At 55.6% G+C, this 20,036-nt stretch overlaps 1 protein-coding gene across 1 annotated transcript in view; it reads right to left on the bottom strand.

Moving 5' to 3' along the window:
• Window positions 1-18,007, bottom strand: part of PGM2L1 (phosphoglucomutase 2 like 1) — a 57,018-nt gene extending 39,011 nt beyond the window's left edge. Inside the window, exon 1 of the mRNA XM_019612453.2 lies at window positions 17,708-18,007. Within this exon, the coding sequence (XP_019467998.2) occupies window positions 17,708-17,821 (114 nt within the window). The 5' untranslated portion in view covers window positions 17,822-18,007. The remainder of the gene's footprint in view (window positions 1-17,707) is intronic.
• Window positions 18,008-20,036: the final 2,029 nt, after the last annotated feature.

Genomic DNA, 20,036 nt, shown 5'->3' on the forward strand with positions numbered 1-20,036 from the left:
GCACCAGATGATGAAAAGGGCCTCAGCTCAGCCCACCAAAAGGGTGTCCATCAGAAAAGATAAGTCAGCTCCAAACTGGAGCCTGTCGTGCTCCTACAGCACCAGGGAAGCTCCTGAAATCCCCCTGCCCTCACCTCAACATTTGGTGCTGCTTTGCTGAGTCCTGGCCCCACTGCAGGTGCTGGCACCGGACCTGCTGACTGCAGTGCTTGGGTCAACGTGGTATTGGTGACCCAAACGGCCAAGGAAACCATTTTCAGAGCAGCAACCCGGTGAGCAGGGCTGTGCAGGGGAGGGCAGCACAGGGCAGCAGGGCAGGAGGCTGCTCCCTTCTTCCTTCCTTCCCTTCCCCTCTGCCTTGCAGATGGGCATCCGCACCAAGATGGAACCAGAGCAGGACAAACGCCTGTCCTCAGCTCTCCATCTGGTCTCCGTGCCCCAGGACAGCCCTGGGGACACAGGCAGCCCCACACTGCCATGGAAATGGCTGGCAGAGCAGCAACCCCGTGAGCAGGGCTGTGCAGGGGAGGGCAGCACAGGGCAGCAGGGCAGGAGGCTGCTCCTTCCTTCCCTCCCCTCTGCCTTGCAGAAAGACATCTGGACACACACAGAACCAAAGCACCGCAGCCTCTGCCCAACAACCGGGTCTGCACCTGCCCAAGGCACCCACCGAAGCATGAGGAAAGCACCTGCCCTGTTCTGCACTGCTCTGCACTCCTACAGTCAGCCTGAGGATCCACACTGCACGGACAGTGGCAGCTCCCCAGCACATCCCAGCTACAGACCCAATCGCAGACCTACACACACACGGATGCTCTCAAGGACAAAGGCAGCTGCTCTACGCTCACCTCATCTTCGTTGGAAGCTGATCAGAGCATCTCAAAATTAAAATAACCTTTCAAACAGACTTCTTGATTCATTAAGCTCGTCTGCTTCTTGTAACATCTCTTTCAGGAACCTTCTGGGGGTTTTCCTTATCATGTTCATCTCCTTTTATTTGTGCATCGTAATTATATTCTCTTCTCATTTGTGATCATCTTTCTCCCCTTCCCATTTTTATTCTCAGACATTCACCAACAAGCCTTTGTCTTATAAAGTGTATTGTAAGCTGAAGGAGACCCATGAAACCTCACTGTGGCCCTCCAATACTTGAAGGAAGCATATAAATAGGAGGGGAATGGCTGGTTACAGGGTGGGTGGTGATAGGACAGGGGGAATGGTTTTAAAGTGAGCCAGGGGAGGCTTAGGTTGGATGTGAGGAGGAAGTTTTTCATGCAGAGGGTGGTGAGGCAGTGGAACAGGTTGCCCAAGGAGGCTGTGGATGCTCATCCCATCTCTGCAGGCATTCAAGGCCAGGCTGGATGTGGCTCTGGGCAGCCTGGGCTGCTGGTTGGCGACCTGCACACAGCAGGGGGTTGGAGCTGGGTGAGCACTGTGCTCCTCTGCAACCCAGGCCATTCTGCGATCCTGTGATTCTAAGAATGGGAGCAGGTTGTTGGTTTGGGATTACCACAATTACCACCACCACACACCAGCACCCCAACCTCAGCACCTCACACTGACTTAATGCACAGACCTCCTGTATACGATCTGCTGGACCACTAACACCAATCACACCTTTCCCTGGGCACTGGTTTAATAACCAGTGTGATAACCTTCTCCCAGGCTGACTCCCAAACAGCCTTTCTGCATGTAAACTTTGTGCATCTGGAAAGGGACAGCAAGTTGTAGCACAGGCAGCCCTACAGCAGTGGGTGCAGCAGGATGGGGAGGGGCTGCAGTGGCCTGGCAGGAGACAGGAAGATGCTCCACATTGGAACATGAGAGCATGCATGGCCAAAGCAGTGCAGTAGGGCACTGCTCCTCCTGCCTCTCATCACCTCCTGTTGGGCTCCAGGTGGAGATGGGAGAAAGGCAAGGGCTGGGAACTGCATGCAGACATGGGCAAAGCACCATCAGACATTTAGGGATGAACAATTGATCATTTATTACACGGACGGCGGAAGGCAGCAGCCCCATGGCAGGCAGCACCAGCCCTGCTATGGCACGGCCACGTTGCCAGGGGCAGCCACCAGCTCCAGGAAGCAGCCTGCAGCTGGCACAGCCATGTCACAAGAGCACAAGAGTGGGGGGGGCTGCGTTCCAGAGCCAGCTGGGTGTCACAGCAGCCCGGAATGCTGAGCAGAAGGGCAGTGCCAGCCACACATCGCCGCCGAGTAGCCGAGTGAGCCAGGGCTGTGGCGGGCAGGAGCAGCCCATGGCGATGGATGGGGCTGCTCCTCCTCTGCCTCACAGCCACACGCGGGGACAGGGACACAGCAGGACGGCGAGACGCTCCTGTGCTCACCCACAGCACACAGAAGTCGCTCCCAAACTGGAGCCCGCCTCGCTCCCCAAGGACCCGGGCAGCTCCCCAAGGACCCCTGGCCCTGCCCCAACATTTGCTGCTGCTTTGCTGAGCCCTGACCCCACTGCAGGTGCTGGCATCGGACCTGCTGATTGCAGTGGCCCTTTCCACACAGCCCTGGGGACAGCAACCCGGTGAGCAGGGCTGTGCAGGGGAGGGCAGCACAGGGCAGCAGGGCAGGAGGCTGCTCCCTTCTTCCTTCCTTCCCCTCTGCCTTGCAGATGGACAGCCCAACACCAATGGCACCAGATGATGAAAAGGGCCTCAGCTCAGCCCACCAAAAGGGTGTCCATCAGAAAAGATAAGTCAGCTCCAAACTGGAGCCTGTCGTGCTCCTACAGCACCAGGGAAGCTCCTGAAATCCCCCAGCCCTCACCTCAACATTTGGTGCTGCTTTGCTGAGTCCTGGCCCCACTGCAGGTGCTGCCACTGGACCTGCTGACTGCAGTGCTTGGGTCAACGTGGCATTGGTGACCCAAACGGCCAAGGAAACCATTTTCAGAGCAGCAACCCGTGAGCAGGGCTGTGCAGGGGAGGGCAGCACAGGGCAGCAGGGCAGGAGGCTGCTCCCTTCTTCCTTCCTTCCCTCCCTCTGCCTTGCAGATGGGCATCCGCACCAAGATGGAACCAGAGCAGGACACACGCCTGTCCTCAGCTCTCCATCTGGTCTCCGTGCCCCCAGGACAACCCTGGGGACACAGGCAGCCCCACACAGCCATGGAAATGGCTGGCAGAGCAGCAACCCGGTGAGCAGGGCTGTGCAGGGGAGGGCAGCACAGGGCAGCAGGCAGGAGGCTGCTCCTTCCTTCCCTCCCCTCTGCCTTGCAGAAAGACATCTGGACACACACAGAACCAAAGCACCGCAGCCTCTGCCCAACAACCCGGGTCTGCACCTGCCCAAGGCACCCACCGAAGCATGAGGAAAGCACCTGCCCTGTTCTGCACTGCTCTGCACTCCTACAGTCAGCCTGAGGATCCACACTGCACGCACAGTGGCAGCTCCCCAGCACATCCCAGCTACAGACCCAATCGCAGACCTACACACACACGGATGCTCTCAAGGACAAAGGCAGCTGCTCTACGCTCACCTCATCTTCGTTGGAAGCTGATCAGAGCATCTCAAAATTAAAATAACCTTTCAAACAGACTTCTTGATTCATTAAGCTCGTCTGCTTCTTGTAACATCTCTTTCAGGAACCTTCTGGGGGTTTTCCTTATCATGTTCATCTCCTTTTATTTGTGCATCGTAATTATATTCTCTTCTCATTTGTGATCATCTTTCTCCCTTCCCATTTTTATTCTCAGACATTCACCAACAAGCCTTTGTCTTATAAAGTGTATTGTAAGCTGAAGGAGACCCATGAAACCTCACTGTGGCCCTCCAATACTTGAAGGAAGCATATAAATAGGAGGGGGAATGGCTGGTTACAGGGGTGGGTGGTGATAGGACAGGGGAATGGTTTTAAAGTGAGCCAGGGGAGGCTTAGGTTGGATGTGAGGAGGAAGTTTTTCATGCAGAGGGTGGTGAGGCAGTGGAACAGGTTGCCCAAGGAGGCTGTGGATGCTCATCCCATCTCTGCAGGCATTCAAGGCCAGGCTGGATGTGGCTCTGGGCAGCCTGGGCTGCTGGTTGGCGACCTGCACACAGCAGGGGGTTGGAGCTGGGTGAGCACTGTGCTCCTCTGCAACCCAGGCCATTCTGCGATCCTGTGATTCTAAGAATGGGAGCAGGTTGTTGGTTTGGGATTACCACAATTACCACCACCACACACCAGCACCCCAACCTCAGCACCTCACACTGACTTAATGCACAGACCTCCTGTATACGATCTGCTGGACCACTAACACCAATCACACCTTTCCCTGGGCACTGGTTTAATAACCAGTGTGATAACCTTCTCCCAGGCTGACTCCCAAACAGCCTTTCTGCATGTAAACTTTGTGCATCTGGAAAGGGACAGCAAGTTGTAGCACAGGCAGCCCTACAGCAGTGGGTGCAGCAGGATGGGGAGGGGCTGCAGTGGCCTGGCAGGAGACAGGAAGATGCTCCACATTGGAACATGAGAGCATGCATGGCCAAAGCAGTGCAGTAGGGCACTGCTCCTCCTGCCTCTCATCACCTCCTGTTGGGCTCCAGGTGGAGATGGGAGAAAGGCAAGGGCTGGGAACTGCATGCAGACATGGGCAAAGCACCATCAGACATTTAGGGATGAACAATTGATCATTTATTACACGGACGGCGGAAGGCAGCAGCCCCATGGCAGGCAGCACCAGCCCTGCTATGGCACGGCCACGTTGCCAGGGGCAGCCACCAGCTCCAGGAAGCAGCCTGCAGCTGGCACAGCCATGTCACAAGAGCACAAGAGTGGGGGGGGCTGCGTTCCAGAGCCAGCTGGGTGTCACAGCAGCCCGGAATGCTGAGCAGAAGGGCAGTGCCAGCCACACATCGCCGCCGAGTAGCCGAGTGAGCCAGGGCTGTGGCGGGCAGGAGCAGCCCATGGCGATGGATGGGGCTGCTCCTCCTCTGCCTCACAGCCACACGCGGGGACAGGGACACAGCAGGACGGCGAGACGCTCCTGTGCTCACCCACAGCACACAGAAGTCGCTCCCAAACTGGAGCCCGCCTCGCTCCCCAAGGACCCGGGCAGCTCCCCAAGGACCCCTGGCCCTGCCCCAACATTTGCTGCTGCTTTGCTGAGCCCTGACCCCACTGCAGGTGCTGGCATCGGACCTGCTGATTGCAGTGGCCCTTTCCACACAGCCCTGGGGACAGCAACCCGGTGAGCAGGGCTGTGCAGGGGAGGGCAGCACAGGGCAGCAGGGCAGGAGGCTGCTCCCTTCTTCCTTCCTTCCCCTCTGCCTTGCAGATGGACAGCCCAACACCAATGGCACCAGATGATGAAAAGGGCCTCAGCTCAGCCCACCAAAAGGGTGTCCATCAGAAAAGATAAGTCAGCTCCAAACTGGAGCCTGTCGTGCTCCTACAGCACCAGGGAAGCTCCTGAAATCCCCCAGCCCTCACCTCAACATTTGGTGCTGCTTTGCTGAGTCCTGGCCCCACTGCAGGTGCTGCCACTGGACCTGCTGACTGCAGTGCTTGGGTCAACGTGGCATTGGTGACCCAAACGGCCAAGGAAACCATTTTCAGAGCAGCAACCCGGTGAGCAGGGCTGTGCAGGGGAGGGCAGCACAGGGCAGCAGGGCAGGAGGCTGCTCCCTTCTTCCTTCCTTCCCTTCCCTCTGCCTTGCAGATGGGCATCCGCACCAAGATGGAACCAGAGCAGGACACACGCCTGTCCTCAGCTCTCCATCTGGTCTCCGTGCCCCCAGGACAACCCTGGGGACACAGGCAGCCCCACACAGCCATGGAAATGGCTGGCAGAGCAGCAACCCGGTGAGCAGGGCTGTGCAGGGGAGGGCAGCACAGGGCAGCAGGCAGGAGGCTGCTCCTTCCTTCCCTCCCCTCTGCCTTGCAGAAAGACATCTGGACACACACAGAACCAAAGCACCGCAGCCTCTGCCCAACAACCCGGGTCTGCACCTGCCCAAGGCACCCACCGAAGCATGAGGAAAGCACCTGCCCTGTTCTGCACTGCTCTGCACTCCTACAGTCAGCCTGAGGATCCACACTGCACGCACAGTGGCAGCTCCCCAGCACATCCCAGCTACAGACCCAATCGCAGACCTACACACACACGGATGCTCTCAAGGACAAAGGCAGCTGCTCTACGCTCACCTCATCTTCGTTGGAAGCTGATCAGAGCATCTCAAAATTAAAATAACCTTTCAAACAGACTTCTTGATTCATTAAGCTCGTCTGCTTCTTGTAACATCTCTTTCAGGAACCTTCTGGGGGTTTTCCTTATCATGTTCATCTCCTTTTATTTGTGCATCGTAATTATATTCTCTTCTCATTTGTGATCATCTTTCTCCCCTTCCCATTTTTATTCTCAGACATTCACCAACAAGCCTTTGTCTTATAAAGTGTATTGTAAGCTGAAGGAGACCCATGAAACCTCACTGTGGCCCTCCAATACTTGAAGGAAGCATATAAATAGGAGGGGGAATGGCTGGTTACAGGGGTGGGTGGTGATAGGACAGGGGGAATGGTTTTAAAGTGAGCCAGGGGAGGCTTAGGTTGGATGTGAGGAGGAAGTTTTTCATGCAGAGGGTGGTGAGGCAGTGGAACAGGTTGCCCAAGGAGGCTGTGGATGCTCATCCCATCTCTGCAGGCATTCAAGGCCAGGCTGGATGTGGCTCTGGGCAGCCTGGGCTGCTGGTTGGTGACCTGCACACAGCAGGGGGTTGGAACTGGATGAGCACTGTGCTCCTTTGCAACCCAGGCCATTCTGCGATCCTGTGATTCTAAGAATGGGAGCAGGTTGTTGGTTTGGGATTACCACAATTACCACCACCACACACCAGCACCCCAACCTCAGCACCTCACACTGACTTAGTGCACAGACCTGCCTGTATACGATCTGCTGGACCACTAACACCAATCACACCTTTCCCTGGGCACTGGTTTAATAACCAGTGTGATAACCTTCTCCCAGGCTGACTCCCAAACAGCCTTTCTGCATGTAAATCTTTGTGCATCTGGAAAGGGACAGGCAAGTTGTAACACAGGCAGCCCTAGAGCAGTGGGTGCAGCAGGATGGGGAGGGGCTGCAGTGGCCTGGCAGGAGACAGGAAGATGCTCCACACTGGAACATGAGAGCATGCATGGCCAAAGCAGTGCAGTAGGGCACTGCTCCTCCTGCCTCTCATCACCTCCTGTTGGGCTCCAGGTAAAGATGGGAGAAAGGCAAGGGCTGGGAACTGCATGCTGACATGGGCAAAGCACCATCAGACATTTAGGGATGAACAACTGATCGTTTATTACACGGACGGCGGAAGGCAGCAGCCCCATGGCAGGCAGCACCAGCCCTGCTATGGCACGGCCACGTTGCCAGGGGCAGCCACCAGCTCCAGGAAGCAGCCTGCAGCTGGCACAGCCATGTCACAAGAGCACAAGAGTGGGGGGGGCTGCGTTCCAGAGCCAGCTGGGTGTCACAGCAGCCCGGAATGCTGAGCAGAAGGGCAGTGCCAGCCACACATCGCCGCCGAGTAGCCGAGTGAGCCAGGGCTGTGGCGGGCAGGAGCAGCCCATGGCGATGGATGGGGCTGCTCCTCCTCTGCCTCACAGCCACACGCGGGGACAGGGACACAGCAGGACGGCGAGACGCTCCTGTGCTCACCCACAGCACACACAAGTCGCTCCCAAACTGGAGCCCGCCTCGCTCCCCAAGGACCCGGGCAGCTCCCCAAGGACCCCTGGCCCTGCCCCAACATTTGCTGCTGCTTTGCTGAGTCCTGACCCCACTGCAGGTGCTGGCACCGGACCTGCTGATTGCAGTGACCCTTTCCACACAGCCCTGGGGACAGCAACCCGGTGAGCAGGGCTGTGCAGGGGAGGGCAGCACAGGGCAGCAGGGCAGGAGGCTGCTCCTCTTGCACTTCCCCTCTGCCTTGCAGATGGACAGCCCAACACCAATGGCTCCAGATGATGAAAAGGGCCTCAGCTCAGCCCACCAAAAGGGTGTCCATCAGAAAAGATAAGTCAGCTCCAAACTGGAGCCTGTCGTGCTCCTACAGCACCAGGGAAGCTCCTGAAATCCCCCTGCCCTCACCCCAACATTTGGTGCTGCTTTGCTGAGTCCTGGCCCCACTGCAGGTGCTGGCACCGGACCTGCTGACTGCAGTGCTTGTGTCAACGTGGCATTGGTGACCCAAACGGCCAAGAAAACCATTTTCAGAGCAGCAACCCGGTGAGCAGGGCTGTGCAGGGGAGGGCAGCACAGGGCAGCAGGGCAGGAGGCTGCTCCCTTCTTCCTTCCTTCCCCTCTGCCTTGCAGATGGGTATCCGCACCAAGATGGAACCAGAGCAGGACACACACCTGTCCTCAGCTCTCCATCTGGTCTCCGTGCTCCCAGGACAGCCCTGGGGACACAGGCAGCCCCACACAGCCATGGAAATGGCTGGCAGAGCAGCAACCCGGTGAGCAGGGCTGTGCAGGGGAGTTCAGCACAGGGCAGCAGGGCACGAGGCTGCTCCTTCCTTCCTTTCCCTCTGCCTTGCAGATGGACAGCCCAACACCAACGGCTCCAGATGCCCAAAAGTGATGGAGCTCAGCCCTCCAAACTGCTGTTCACGTCCTACAAAGAAGGTAAGTCAGCCCCAGACTGTAGCCTGTGGTGCTCCTAAAGGACCATGGAAGCTGCCCAAGGACCCCTTGCCCTACCTCCATGTTTGGTGCTGCTTTGCTCAGCCCTGTGCCCTGTGCAGGTGCTGGCACCAGACCTGCTAATTGCAGTGGCTCTTTCCACATAGACCTGGGGACACAGGCAGCCCCACACAGCACTGGAAATGCCTGGCAGTGCAGCAACCCGGTGAGCAGGGCTGTGCAGGGGAGAGCAGCACAGGGCAGCAGGGCAGGAGGCTGCTCCTTCCTTCCTTCCTCCCCTCTGCCTTGCAGATGGACAGCCCAACAGCCTGCCAGCACCTTCAGTGCTGCACACATCAGCGCCTCCAGGAACCACAAGGATGGTGTGAAACAGAACTCTGAAGACCAGGACGGAACAAGAGCCTAAAAGGGATGGATGGGCCCAATGCAGAAATACCACAGGCACCACGTCCAGAACAGAAGGAAGCACCGTAAGCGAGCGCTGCTGAGACCGGGATGGAAGTTGAGGAGCCATCAAGACTGCCAGCCTTCCTGCCTCGACCCCCAGACGACCACCGAGAAACCAGCACGCAATTAAAGACTAATTGCACAACCTTCAGAATAAACTTTCTCATTCCTTACACCTGTGCTGCTTCTTCCTTCTCGTGGAAGCCATACTGCAAAATCTGGGGGGCGGGAGGGGTTCCTTGCAGTCGTCGTCTCTACATATCAATGCATCTCCATGCACCTCTATGCTGGAACGCTCAGCACAGCACAGCAATGCCCTTCCCTGCCTCCACCGCTGTCACAAGACATCCCCATCACACCTCACTGCTAACACAGCTGCTCACGGCACCAAGTTTCACTTTCAAGGCGCTCCTGATGGACTTCATGGAGCAGGACATCTCCAAACAGGCACTGAAGCGCAGCCCTCCTCTTACTGCAGGGCTTCCCCAGCTCACACAGCACCTTCAGCTCTCAGCCACGGTTGCACCTTAATGCACCCGGGGCCCCAGCCCACCCAAAGTCCCCTGCTTCAACAGCTCTGGGTTTCATTCCCCGTGCTTTCATGCCACAGCTTTCCACAAACACAAGTCGTTCTGAACAACTTCTCCTCTCCTTTGTGGCCGCCTTTCTGATTTCTCCCCTCCAAACCCACAAATCACCCAAAAGCCTCAGCAAGAAAGGAATTTTGCCAGCTGCGGGATGGGAGCAGGTGGCTGCTCTGGCACTGCCACAAGCACTTCCTTTGCACAGCTCTCCAAAGGCACTGAAACTAGCAGTGACACTCAGAGAAACAAGGAAAACACGCAGCGATTCCTCGTGGGAAGGGGTAACACAGTGCCCTGTGCAGTGTGTGCGGAGAGGAGTGCAGTGGGATCCCCCCGAGGCTGCTGAGGGAGCTGCTGGAGGTGGGAGCCCAGACGCTTTCCATCACCTCTCGGCAGTCCTGCTCAGCTGCAGGGCTCCCAGAGGACTGGGGGCTTGCCAGCGTGACCCCATCTCCAAGAAGAGTCAGAAGGAGGATCCGGGAACTACAGGCCCGTCAGCTCTGTGCCAGCTACAGAGCTTGTGGAGCAGATCATCTGGAAAAGCTCACAGGGCACGGGCAGGACAAGCGGGGGATCAGGCCCAGCCAGCATGGGTTCGTGACAGGCAGGTCCTCCTCCAGCAACCTCAGCTCCTCCCGTGAGCCACTGACCCACCTGGAGGATGAGGAAAGGCTGCTGACGTAGTCTGCCTCGACTTCAGCAAAGCCTTTGGCACCGCCTCCCGCAGAATTCTCCCAGCAAAGCAGCAGCCCATGGCTGGGACACGGGCGCTCTTGGCTGCGTGAAGAACTGGCTGAGGGCTGGGCCCACACAGTGGAGGTGAATGGAGTCACATCCAGCTGGCAGACGCTCACCAGTGCTGTTCCCCAGGGCTCGGTGCTGGGCCCTGTCCTGTTCAGGTCTTTGTTGAGGACCTGCACGAGGGCACTGAGTGCACCCTCGCTGTGTTTGCAGGTGGCACCACGGTGGGGAACTGTGCATCTGCCTGGGATTAGAAAGGGCCTACAGAGGGTCCTGCACAGGCTGATTGCTGGGCTGGGGCCAGTGGCATGGAGTTCAACAAGGAAGCAGGGCAGGAGGCTGCTCCTTTCTTCCTCCCCCTCCGCCTTGCAGCAGCGCATCCAGACCAGCATGGAACCAGAGCAAGACACACGCCTCTCCTCAGCTCTATGAATGGTCTCCTCGCTTACAGGACAGACAAGCCAGCCACAAATGATGGCCTTTCTCAGGCCTAAAGGACACTGGCAGCTCCCCAAGATCCCCCTGCCCACACCCCAACATTTGGTACCGCTTTGCTGAGCCCCGGCCCCACTGCAGATGCTGGCACTGGAATTACTGGACCAAGGATGAAAGTTAAGAGCAATGAAGACTGACAGCCTTCCTACCTCGACCCCCAGACTTCCACTGAGAAGATAACTCAGAATTAAAGAATAATGTAAAAGCCTTCAGAATAAACTTTGTCTTTCGTTATAGCCACGGTGCTTCTTCCATCCCGTGACATCCACACACTGTGAGCTCTCAGGGGGGTTTCCTTATTGTCATCATCTCTTTCTACTTATGCACCTGCATATCATGGTATCAAAGGATGGTTTGGGTTGGGAGGGACCTTGAAGCTCACCCACTCCCAACCCCCTGCTGGAGGCTGGCACACCTCCCACAGCCCAGGTTGCTCACAGCCCCATCCAGCCTGGCCTTCAGTGCTTCCAGGCAGGGGGCATCCACAGCCCGGCTGGGCAACCTGTGCCAGCGTCTCACCACCCTCACAGGACAGAATTTCTTCCCAATCTCTACTCTAAATCTACCCTCCGCCACTTGGCAGTCATTTCTCCTCATCCTGCCTCTACCTGCCCATACAAAAAGTCTCGCCCCAGCTTTTCTGTAGGTCCCCTTCAGGTCCTGGAAGGCCGCTATAGGGGCCGCCAGGAGCCTGCTCCATTCCTGCATTCCACTCCTGACAGCCATCCCATCAAATCACAGTGATGCCAGTGACATCAGAGCCCTGGAGGCACACACACACCTGCCACATTTGTTGCTCCATCCCCAAGCTCTGTGCGTTATGAGCAGGCATTTGAGTTGGGCTCCCATTGAGGCACATTTACCTACTGCAGTTCTCTTATCCTGCACCTTTGGTACTATCTCACTGCCCTGGGATCCAGCTCAGGCCCACAGCATCCATGACCATCAGCAGCCTCAAAGCGAGATGGACTGAGGATCCCTTCCCAGGCTACTTAAATTAAAGCCCCCCAATTAAATTGGAAAGCTGGATGCCAAAGATGGCCTTCCTCTTCTCACAGACCTGGCTGTGAACTGCATGCAGATATGGGCAAAGCACCATCAGACATTTAGGGATGAACAACTGATCGTTTATTACACGGACGGCGGAAGGCAGCAGCCCCATGGCAGGCAGCACCAGCCCTGCTATGGCACGGCCATGTTGCCAGGGGCAGCCACCAGCTCCAGGAAGCAGCCTGCAGCTGGCACAGCCATGTCACAAGAGCACAAGAGTGGGGGGGGCTGCGTTCCAGAGCCAGCTGGGTGTCACAGCAGCCCGGAATGCTGAGCAGAAGGGCAGTGCCAGCCACACATCGCCGCCGAGTAGCCGAGTGAGCCAGGGCTGTGGCGGGCAGGAGCAGCCCATGGCGATGGATGGGGCTGCTCCTCCTCTGCCTCACAGCCACACGCGGGGACAGGGACACAGCAGGACGGCGAGACGCTCCTGTGCTCACCCACAGCACACAGAAGTCGCTCCCAAACTGGAGCCCGCCTCGCTCCCCAAGGACCCGGGCAGCTCCCCAAGGACCCCTGGCCCTGCCCCAACATTTGCTGCTGCTTTGCTGAGCCCTGACCCCACTGCAGGAGCTGGCACCGGACCTGCTGATTGCAGTGGCCCTTTCCACACAGCCCTGGGGACAGCAACCTGGTGAGCAGAGCTGTGCAGGGGAGGGCAGCACAGGGCAGCAGGGCAGGAGGCTGCTCCTTCCTTCCTTCCCCTCTGCCTTGCAGATGGACAGCCCAACACCAATGGCTCCAGATGAAGAAAAGGGCCTCAGCTCAGCCCACCAGAAGGGTGTCCATCAGAAAAGATAAGTCAGCTCCAAACTGGAGACTGTCGTGCTCCTACAGCACCAGGGAAGCTTCCTGAAATCCCCCAGCCCTCACCCCAACATCTGGTGCTGCTTTGCTGAGTCCTGGCCCCACTGCAGGTGCTGGCACCGGACCTGCTGACTGCAGTGCTTGGGTCAACGTGGTATTGGTGACCCAAACAGCCAAGGAAACCATTTTCAGAGCAGCAACCCGGTGAGCAGGGCTGTGCAGGGGAGGGCAGCACAGGGCAGCAGGGCAGGAGGCTGCTCCCTTCTTCCTTCCTTCCCTTCCCTCTGCCTTGCAGATGGGCATCCGCACCAAGATGGAACCAGAGCAGGACAAACGCCTGTCCTCAGCTCTCCATCTGGTCTCTGTGCCCCCACAACAGCCCTGGGGACACAGGCAGCCCCACACGGCCATGGAAACGGCTGGCAGAGCAGCAACCCGGTGAGCAGGGCTGTGCAGGAGAGGGCAGCACAGGGCAGCAGGGCAGGAGGCTGCTCCTTCCTTCCCTCCCCTCTGCCTTGCAGAAAGACATTCTGGACACACACAGAACCAAAGCACCGCAGCCTCTGCCCAACAACCCGGCTCTGCACCTGGCCAAGGCACCCACCGAAGCATGAGGAAAGCACCTGCCCTGTTCTGCACTGCTCTGCACTCCTACAGTCAGCCTGAGGATCCACACTGCACGCACAGTGGCAGCTCCCCAGCACATCCCAGCTACAGACCCAATCGCAGACCTACACACACACGGATGCTCTCAAGGACAAAGGCAGCTGCTCTACGCTCACCTCATCTTTGTTGGAAGCTGATCAGAGCATCTCAAAATTAAAATAACCTTTCAAACAGACTTCTTGATTCATTAAGCTCGTCTGCTTCTTGTAACATCTTTTGCAGGAACCTTTTGGGGGTTTTCCTTATCATGCTCATCTCCTTTTATTTGTGCATTGTAATTATATTCTCTTCTCATTTGTGATCATCTTTCTCCCCTTCCCATTTTTATTCTCAGACATTCACCTACAAGTCTTATAAAGTGTATTGTAAGCTGAAGGAGACCCATGAAACCTCACTGTGGCCTTCCAATACTTGAAGGAAGCGTATAAATAGGAGGGGGAATGGCTGGTTACAGGGGTGGGTGGTGATAGGACAGGGGGAATGGTTTTAAAGTGAGCCAGGGGAGGCTTAGGTTGGATATGAGGAGGAAGTTTTTCATGCAGAGGGTGGTGAGGCAGTGGAACAGGTTGCCCAAGGAGGCTGTGGATGCCCCATCCCTGCAGGCATTCAAGGCCAGGCTGGATGTGGCTCTGGGCAGCCTGGGCACACAGCAGGGGGTTGGAACTGCTTGAGCATTGTGCTCACTAACACCAATCACACCTTTCCCTGTGCAGTTTTCCTGCACTGGTTTAATAACCAATACGATACCCCTTCTCCCAGGCTGACTCCCACACAGCCTTTCTGCATGTAAACATTCCTGCATAGCTTTATTGACTTCAGGCAGAGCTGTGCTACGCTGAGCATGCTCAGGGAACATGATCCTCATCAGTGACCCTGCAGAGCTAATTAATAAGCCAGCAGCTGGCAGCTTGTGCTTAAGCTTCGTTCTTACAGGGCGAGGACTTACTGAGGAAGGCAAAGCAGCGATGCTTATCTACTCTGACTTCATGTGCTACTGCAGCCTTACAGCCACAGCTGTGAATTTTTCTTTGAGGTCATGTTTTTGATTGTACAGATCAAGATCTTCATCACACTGTTCCTCCTCTAAAATCCCAGCTGCTGCTAAGCAACAATCCAATCCTCAGACTTGCACAGAAAGCTTCATCTGCTGCTGTGTGTGACAAATGCTCAGCATGCCTGAAGACAAGCCAGACTCTTCCAGGAGACTCACGAGAGGTGTGGAAGGAAAATAGTAAATCACAGAATCACAGAATGGCACGGGTTGGAAGGGACCTCAAGGATCAGGAAGCTCCAACCCCCCCCTGCTGCAGACAGGGCCACCAACCTCCACATTTCACAGCAGCCCAGGCTGCCCAAGGGCCCCATCCAACCTGGCCTTGAACACCTCCAGGGACAGGGCAGCTTAGAGAGTGAATGAAGAGAGAGAAAAAAAACAAATGATTAATTGTTCACGTAGCTTATGAATGAAGCCTGGAAAAAAGTCAGTGCCCCACGACTCAAAGGAAGAAGTAAACACAGCAGTCAAGGCAGAATGGAGATTTAGTCAGCAGGCCTCCTCTGAGCAAGCTGCCCGAAGCATTAAGGATGATGCGCAGCGCTGGTGAGAAAGAGAAGCAGAAGGACCACCATCTGGTCAGCTTTCCTGCACCCACCCACTTCCTAACCACAGCTTTTAAAGAGGTGAGCACATACGCCCAAAGCAGAGAGAATGAAAACACAGCACCGAGAATTAATTACAGCAAGTAATTTTCAATTAAACTAGAGGACAAAGGCTCCCCACAGCTAAATACACAGCGAATGTAGCTCACAGATTTTCCTTTGATCAGAGGCCATGCAGATCCCTGGGGCTTAGGGCAGCTGGGGGCTGGGAAGCAAGCAAGACAGCAGCCTTGACGGGCTGTTTGATAAGCAGCAAACCTCAGAGACCTTTCACAGCTCACGGGCTTCTTTGCAATCTCTCTAATGAACGAGCTCAAGAACCCTTGTAGGAAGTGTCCTGATTATCACCTAGGTTAGCAAGGACAAACAGGTGTTGTCCAACTGACTCTTCAGTGCTGTTTTATTGACTAGTTTCAGTTTATAGAGCAGTAATTTCTCATGACTGCTGGCTTTAATTAGAACATTTTTTCCTGAGGTAGCCTGGTAAAATCCGTAAGTTTTCCTAGTTCATACCTTTTAATAATCAACATATACACTGCTGTTTAAGAAAAGGGTTTCAACACAGTAACCAAAAGTTACATCCAAAAACCCCTATTTACTGCAGTTCAGCCCAGCTTACCAAGGCCATCACCATGATTGCTATTTGCCTCTTCTACTCCTTCCCTCCCCCAGCACTTCTCACAGCAACAGTTTTGACTGCAGAACACACAGATGGCAAGTGTTAATTCTGACAGAAATGAGAGGAGAATGCAGTTCCAAGCAGGAGAAAGCTCATCTTGTGGCCACCACGCAGTATTTCCTTGGAGCCTGAACAACACCCTTCTGCTTTGATCCTGAGAAGATGAAGCTGAAAATGCTATAAAATAGACACTGTAAAAAAATAATAATAAAATCATAGAATCATAGATTGTTCTGGGTTGAAGAGAACCACAATGATCATCTAGTTTCATCCCCCTGCTATGTGCAGGGTCACCAACCACCAGATCAGGCTACCCAGAGCCTAGAAAGGCAGTGACACAACCCAAGTGCACTGGCAGCCTCCCCTCCTCCATCCCCAAGATGTTTGTTTAAGCCCATGACGTTTGGACAAACCAGATGAAAAGGAAATCCAGAGGGACCTAGCCTGGCTCAAGCAGCAGGCTGAGAATCTCCTGAGGTTCAACAAAGCCAAGTGCATGATCTGCACCTGGGTCATGACAACTCACTATCAACAGGCTAGGGGAATGAAAGGATTGAGCACAGCCCTATCGAAAAGGACTTGGGGATACTGGTGGATGGAAGCTGGGCATGAGCCAGCAGTGCGCCCTCACAGCCCCAAAGCCAACTGCATAGAACCATAGAATGGTTTGGGTTGGAAGGGACATCAAGGATCATGAAGCTCCAACCCCCCCAACACATGCAGGGCCACCATTTCATAACAGCCCAGGCTGCCCAGGGCCCCATCCAACCTGGCCTTGAACACCTCCAGCCTTGAATCACATCCTGGGCTGCATCCTCAGCAGCAGGGCCAGCAGAGCAAGGGAGGGGATGTTCCCCTCTGTGTTGTGAGGCCTCACCTGGAGCACTGCATCCAGATGTGGAGTCCTCAGCACAGGAGAGATATGGAGTTCTTGGAGCACTTCTTACACTAAGAGTGGTGAAGCAGAGGGCTGCAGCACCTCTCCTATGAGGAAAGGTTGAGGGAACTGGGCTTGTTGAGCTTGGAGAAGAGAAGGCTGCAGGGAGACCTCAGTGTGGCCTTCAGTGCTTGAAGGGAGCGGATAAACAGGAGGGGGAACGGCTGTTTGTGAGGGTGGGTGGTGACAGGACAAGGGGAATGGTTTTAAAGTGAGCGCGGGGAGGTTTAGGTTGGATGTGAGGAGGAAGTTTTTCATGCAGAGGGTGGTGATGCACTGAAACAGGTTGCCCAGGAAGGTTGTGGATGCCCCAAATCTGGAGGCATTCAAGGCCAGGCTGGATGTGGCTCTGGGCAGCCTGGGCTGCTGGTTGGTGACCCGCACACAGCAGGGGGTTGGAACTGGATGAGCACTGTGCTCCTTTGCAACCCTAGCCACTCAATCATCCTATGCTGCCCAGAGAGGTGGCGGATGCTTCATCCCTGCAGACATTCAGCTGGACAGGACTCTGAGTGAGGCCTGTGAGGGATGCTTTTAACCCAGATGATGCTATGAAAATGACCCTTCTGGCCACAAGCTCAGCAAAATAACACCTGAAACACACTGACAGCCCCAGATCCAGCTGTGATGGTGGAGGCTGTGCTGGCACAGCTCGATGCATTCGTGGTTGGAGCTGAAATAGAAAGCAGCATGGAGCCCTTGGGGGGAGGGGGAGGTAAGGGAGGGAAAAGGGTTAAATTCAGTAAGCCAAGGAACCAAAATAAGGATGAAGATGATGCTGTATGGATCTTAAGCTACCAAACAACCCCAGCTGCACCACGATGACGCTTCCACCCCATAGGAGCAGTCGGCATCAGCCGGGGCTCCTCAGGGCCACCTCCTTCGGCCCAGCCCTGTTCCCTGGATCACCCCACAGCCCCATAAGGGGACAACAGGGCCCAGAACGGCCCCCCCACACACATACACGTGTATATATATAGATATACACCCGCCCCTCCCCCCCTCACCTTGTCCCAGCTCAGCCACTGCCACACCGCTTTGTCCAGCTGCGCGTCGCCGGTGCTGCGGGCGATCAGCACGTTGGAATTCACGTCCCCGCCTCCGGCCCCGCGTTCACACATCTCTCCCGTTCGGAATGCGGAAGCTTATCAAACCGAGCCACCGAGCATCGCCCGAAGGACGGAAAGCGGAGGAGCGGACAACGCCGAGCCGCTGCTACCTCAGCGCCGCCGCGGGTAACGGCGACAGCCCGCCCCGCCCTCCGCCGCTTCTCGACAACAGGCGAGGCCCCGCCCCCGCGCCGCTAACTCACCAATCAACGCGGCTTAGGGGCGGGGACAGGCGGCCGCCTTCCCCTCGCTCCCGTTGCACGATGGGAAATGTAGTGCAAGCACCAGAAGACGGACGCGGAGAGGCGGGGCCGGCGGGAGACGTAAAACTACAACTCCCAGCAGCCCGCGCGGCGCGCCGCATTTCGCCTCAGGGTGAGGAGGTGCTGTGAGGGGATGATGGTGTTGCTTCCCTTCTATCCCTCATTGTTCGGCTCTTCGGCGACCAGAGCTCTGTTCTGTTCCCTTCCTTGTGAACATTCCCTTCCTGAGTGATACAGAGGAGGAAAACTGAAAAGTGCCTGCGGTGGTGCCACTCCTTCAGTTGGAAATAGCACAGAGGGAGAGGGAGAGGCAATGGGGAGTGGAGGAGATGTGCAGGGATGCGGTCTGGGGTGCTGAGGCAGCATAGTGTAAATGTGAATGTACCTTGTGAAGTGTAAATTACAGAATGGAATGATCCAGAAGTCCAAAGGACTGTGCCAGGGAGGGGAGAGGAACCTTTACATCACTTCTGTTCCGCTGCACTGCTGATAGGTGGCAGCTGAAGAATAAGCATGGAGGAAATAAATCAAAGTCTCCTATTAGGTCTCTGCTGAGGTTGGTTGTGGCGTAGAGGAAGAAGAAACAAAGAATCGTTGAGATTGGAAAAGACCTTTAAGGCCCTTAAGTCCAACCCCAACCCATCCCCCCTGCATCGTGTCCCTCAGTGCTGTGCTGAGAGCACTTGGAAATGCTCTAAAATCCACCCAAGGATCTTCTGACCAAGTCTGGATGATGAAGATAAGGAAGAAGGAAGACCTGGCTGTAGATGAATCCATGGGACCACAGGTCTGCCTCCAAGACTTGCCTGCAGTGAGGTGTAACAAGTTAATGGAATCGTAAAGACTGGAAAAGGCCTCCAAGATCCCCAAGCCCAACCCACCCCCAGCATGCCCACTGACCCCACATAACCTGGACAGTGGTGCAATGAGTGAACCAGACATAATGGGTGACTTCAGTGCATCTCTGGACAAGGGAAGAGGCTGAGCAGTGGGACCAGGAGAAACCTCATGAGGTTCAGCAAAGCCAACTGCAAAGTCTGCACCTTGGTCATGGCAACTGCCCATATCAGTATCAGCTATCAGTACAGTGCAGGTGTGCATGTGTCAGCCTTGGGAACGTGTGAAAGGTATGCGGTGTCCACTCAGGGGTCCCAGGGCAGTTTGGCTGCCAGTCTTCAAAGCAATTTTCCCCTCATCATAGAATCATAGAATGGCCTGGGTTGCAAAGGAGCACAATGCTCATCTAGTTTCAAGCCCCCGGCTATGTGCAGGTCGCCAACCAGCAGCCCAGGCTGCCCAGAGCCACATCCAGCCTGGCCTTGAATGCCTGCAGGGATGGGGCATCCACAACCTCCTTGGGCAACCTGTTCCAGTGTGTCACCAATTTGTGGTGGTGATTTGTGGTTGGCTAGAAAAATTAGTCAGCTTTCTGTAACATTTTGCTGTATTTAAAAATCCTTTTAGGTTGCTTTTCTTTAATTGCATAACTTGTGATTATTGCTAGAAGGAAGAGGTTCCCAGCTAACCAGCAATAGGATGAGAGGTGATGGCCTTAAGTTGCACCAGGGGAGGTTAAGGTCGGGAGTTCAAACTTCCTTCTGTGAAAGAGCAGTCAGGCACTGGCACAGCTACTCAAAGAGTGCTGGGGTCACTATCCTGGGTGAACAGAGCCATGGAGATGTGGCACTGAGGGACACGGTGGGTGGGTTGGGTTTGGGAAGCATTTCCAACCTTCATGTTTCTGTTGTTCTTTGACAGGAGCCTGCAACCAGAGCTGCCAGAGGTGACTGCAGCCCAACAGAGAGCAAACCGTGCAGCACTACACTTCCCATCACCTCCAGCTTCACCCCGGAGGCTTGTGGACCCAATGCCACCCACTTCCTCGTGTCATTCTTATTTTTTCCTGTCTTTCTCACGTGCCTCCACATAAGGATGTGTCGTCCATAGCAACGTGATGTAATCTC

This window comes from Meleagris gallopavo, chromosome 1, assembly GCF_905368555.1.
Source record: "Meleagris gallopavo chromosome 1, MGAL_WU_HG_1.1, whole genome shotgun sequence".
Classification (NCBI taxonomy): Eukaryota; Metazoa; Chordata; class Aves; order Galliformes; family Phasianidae; genus Meleagris; species Meleagris gallopavo.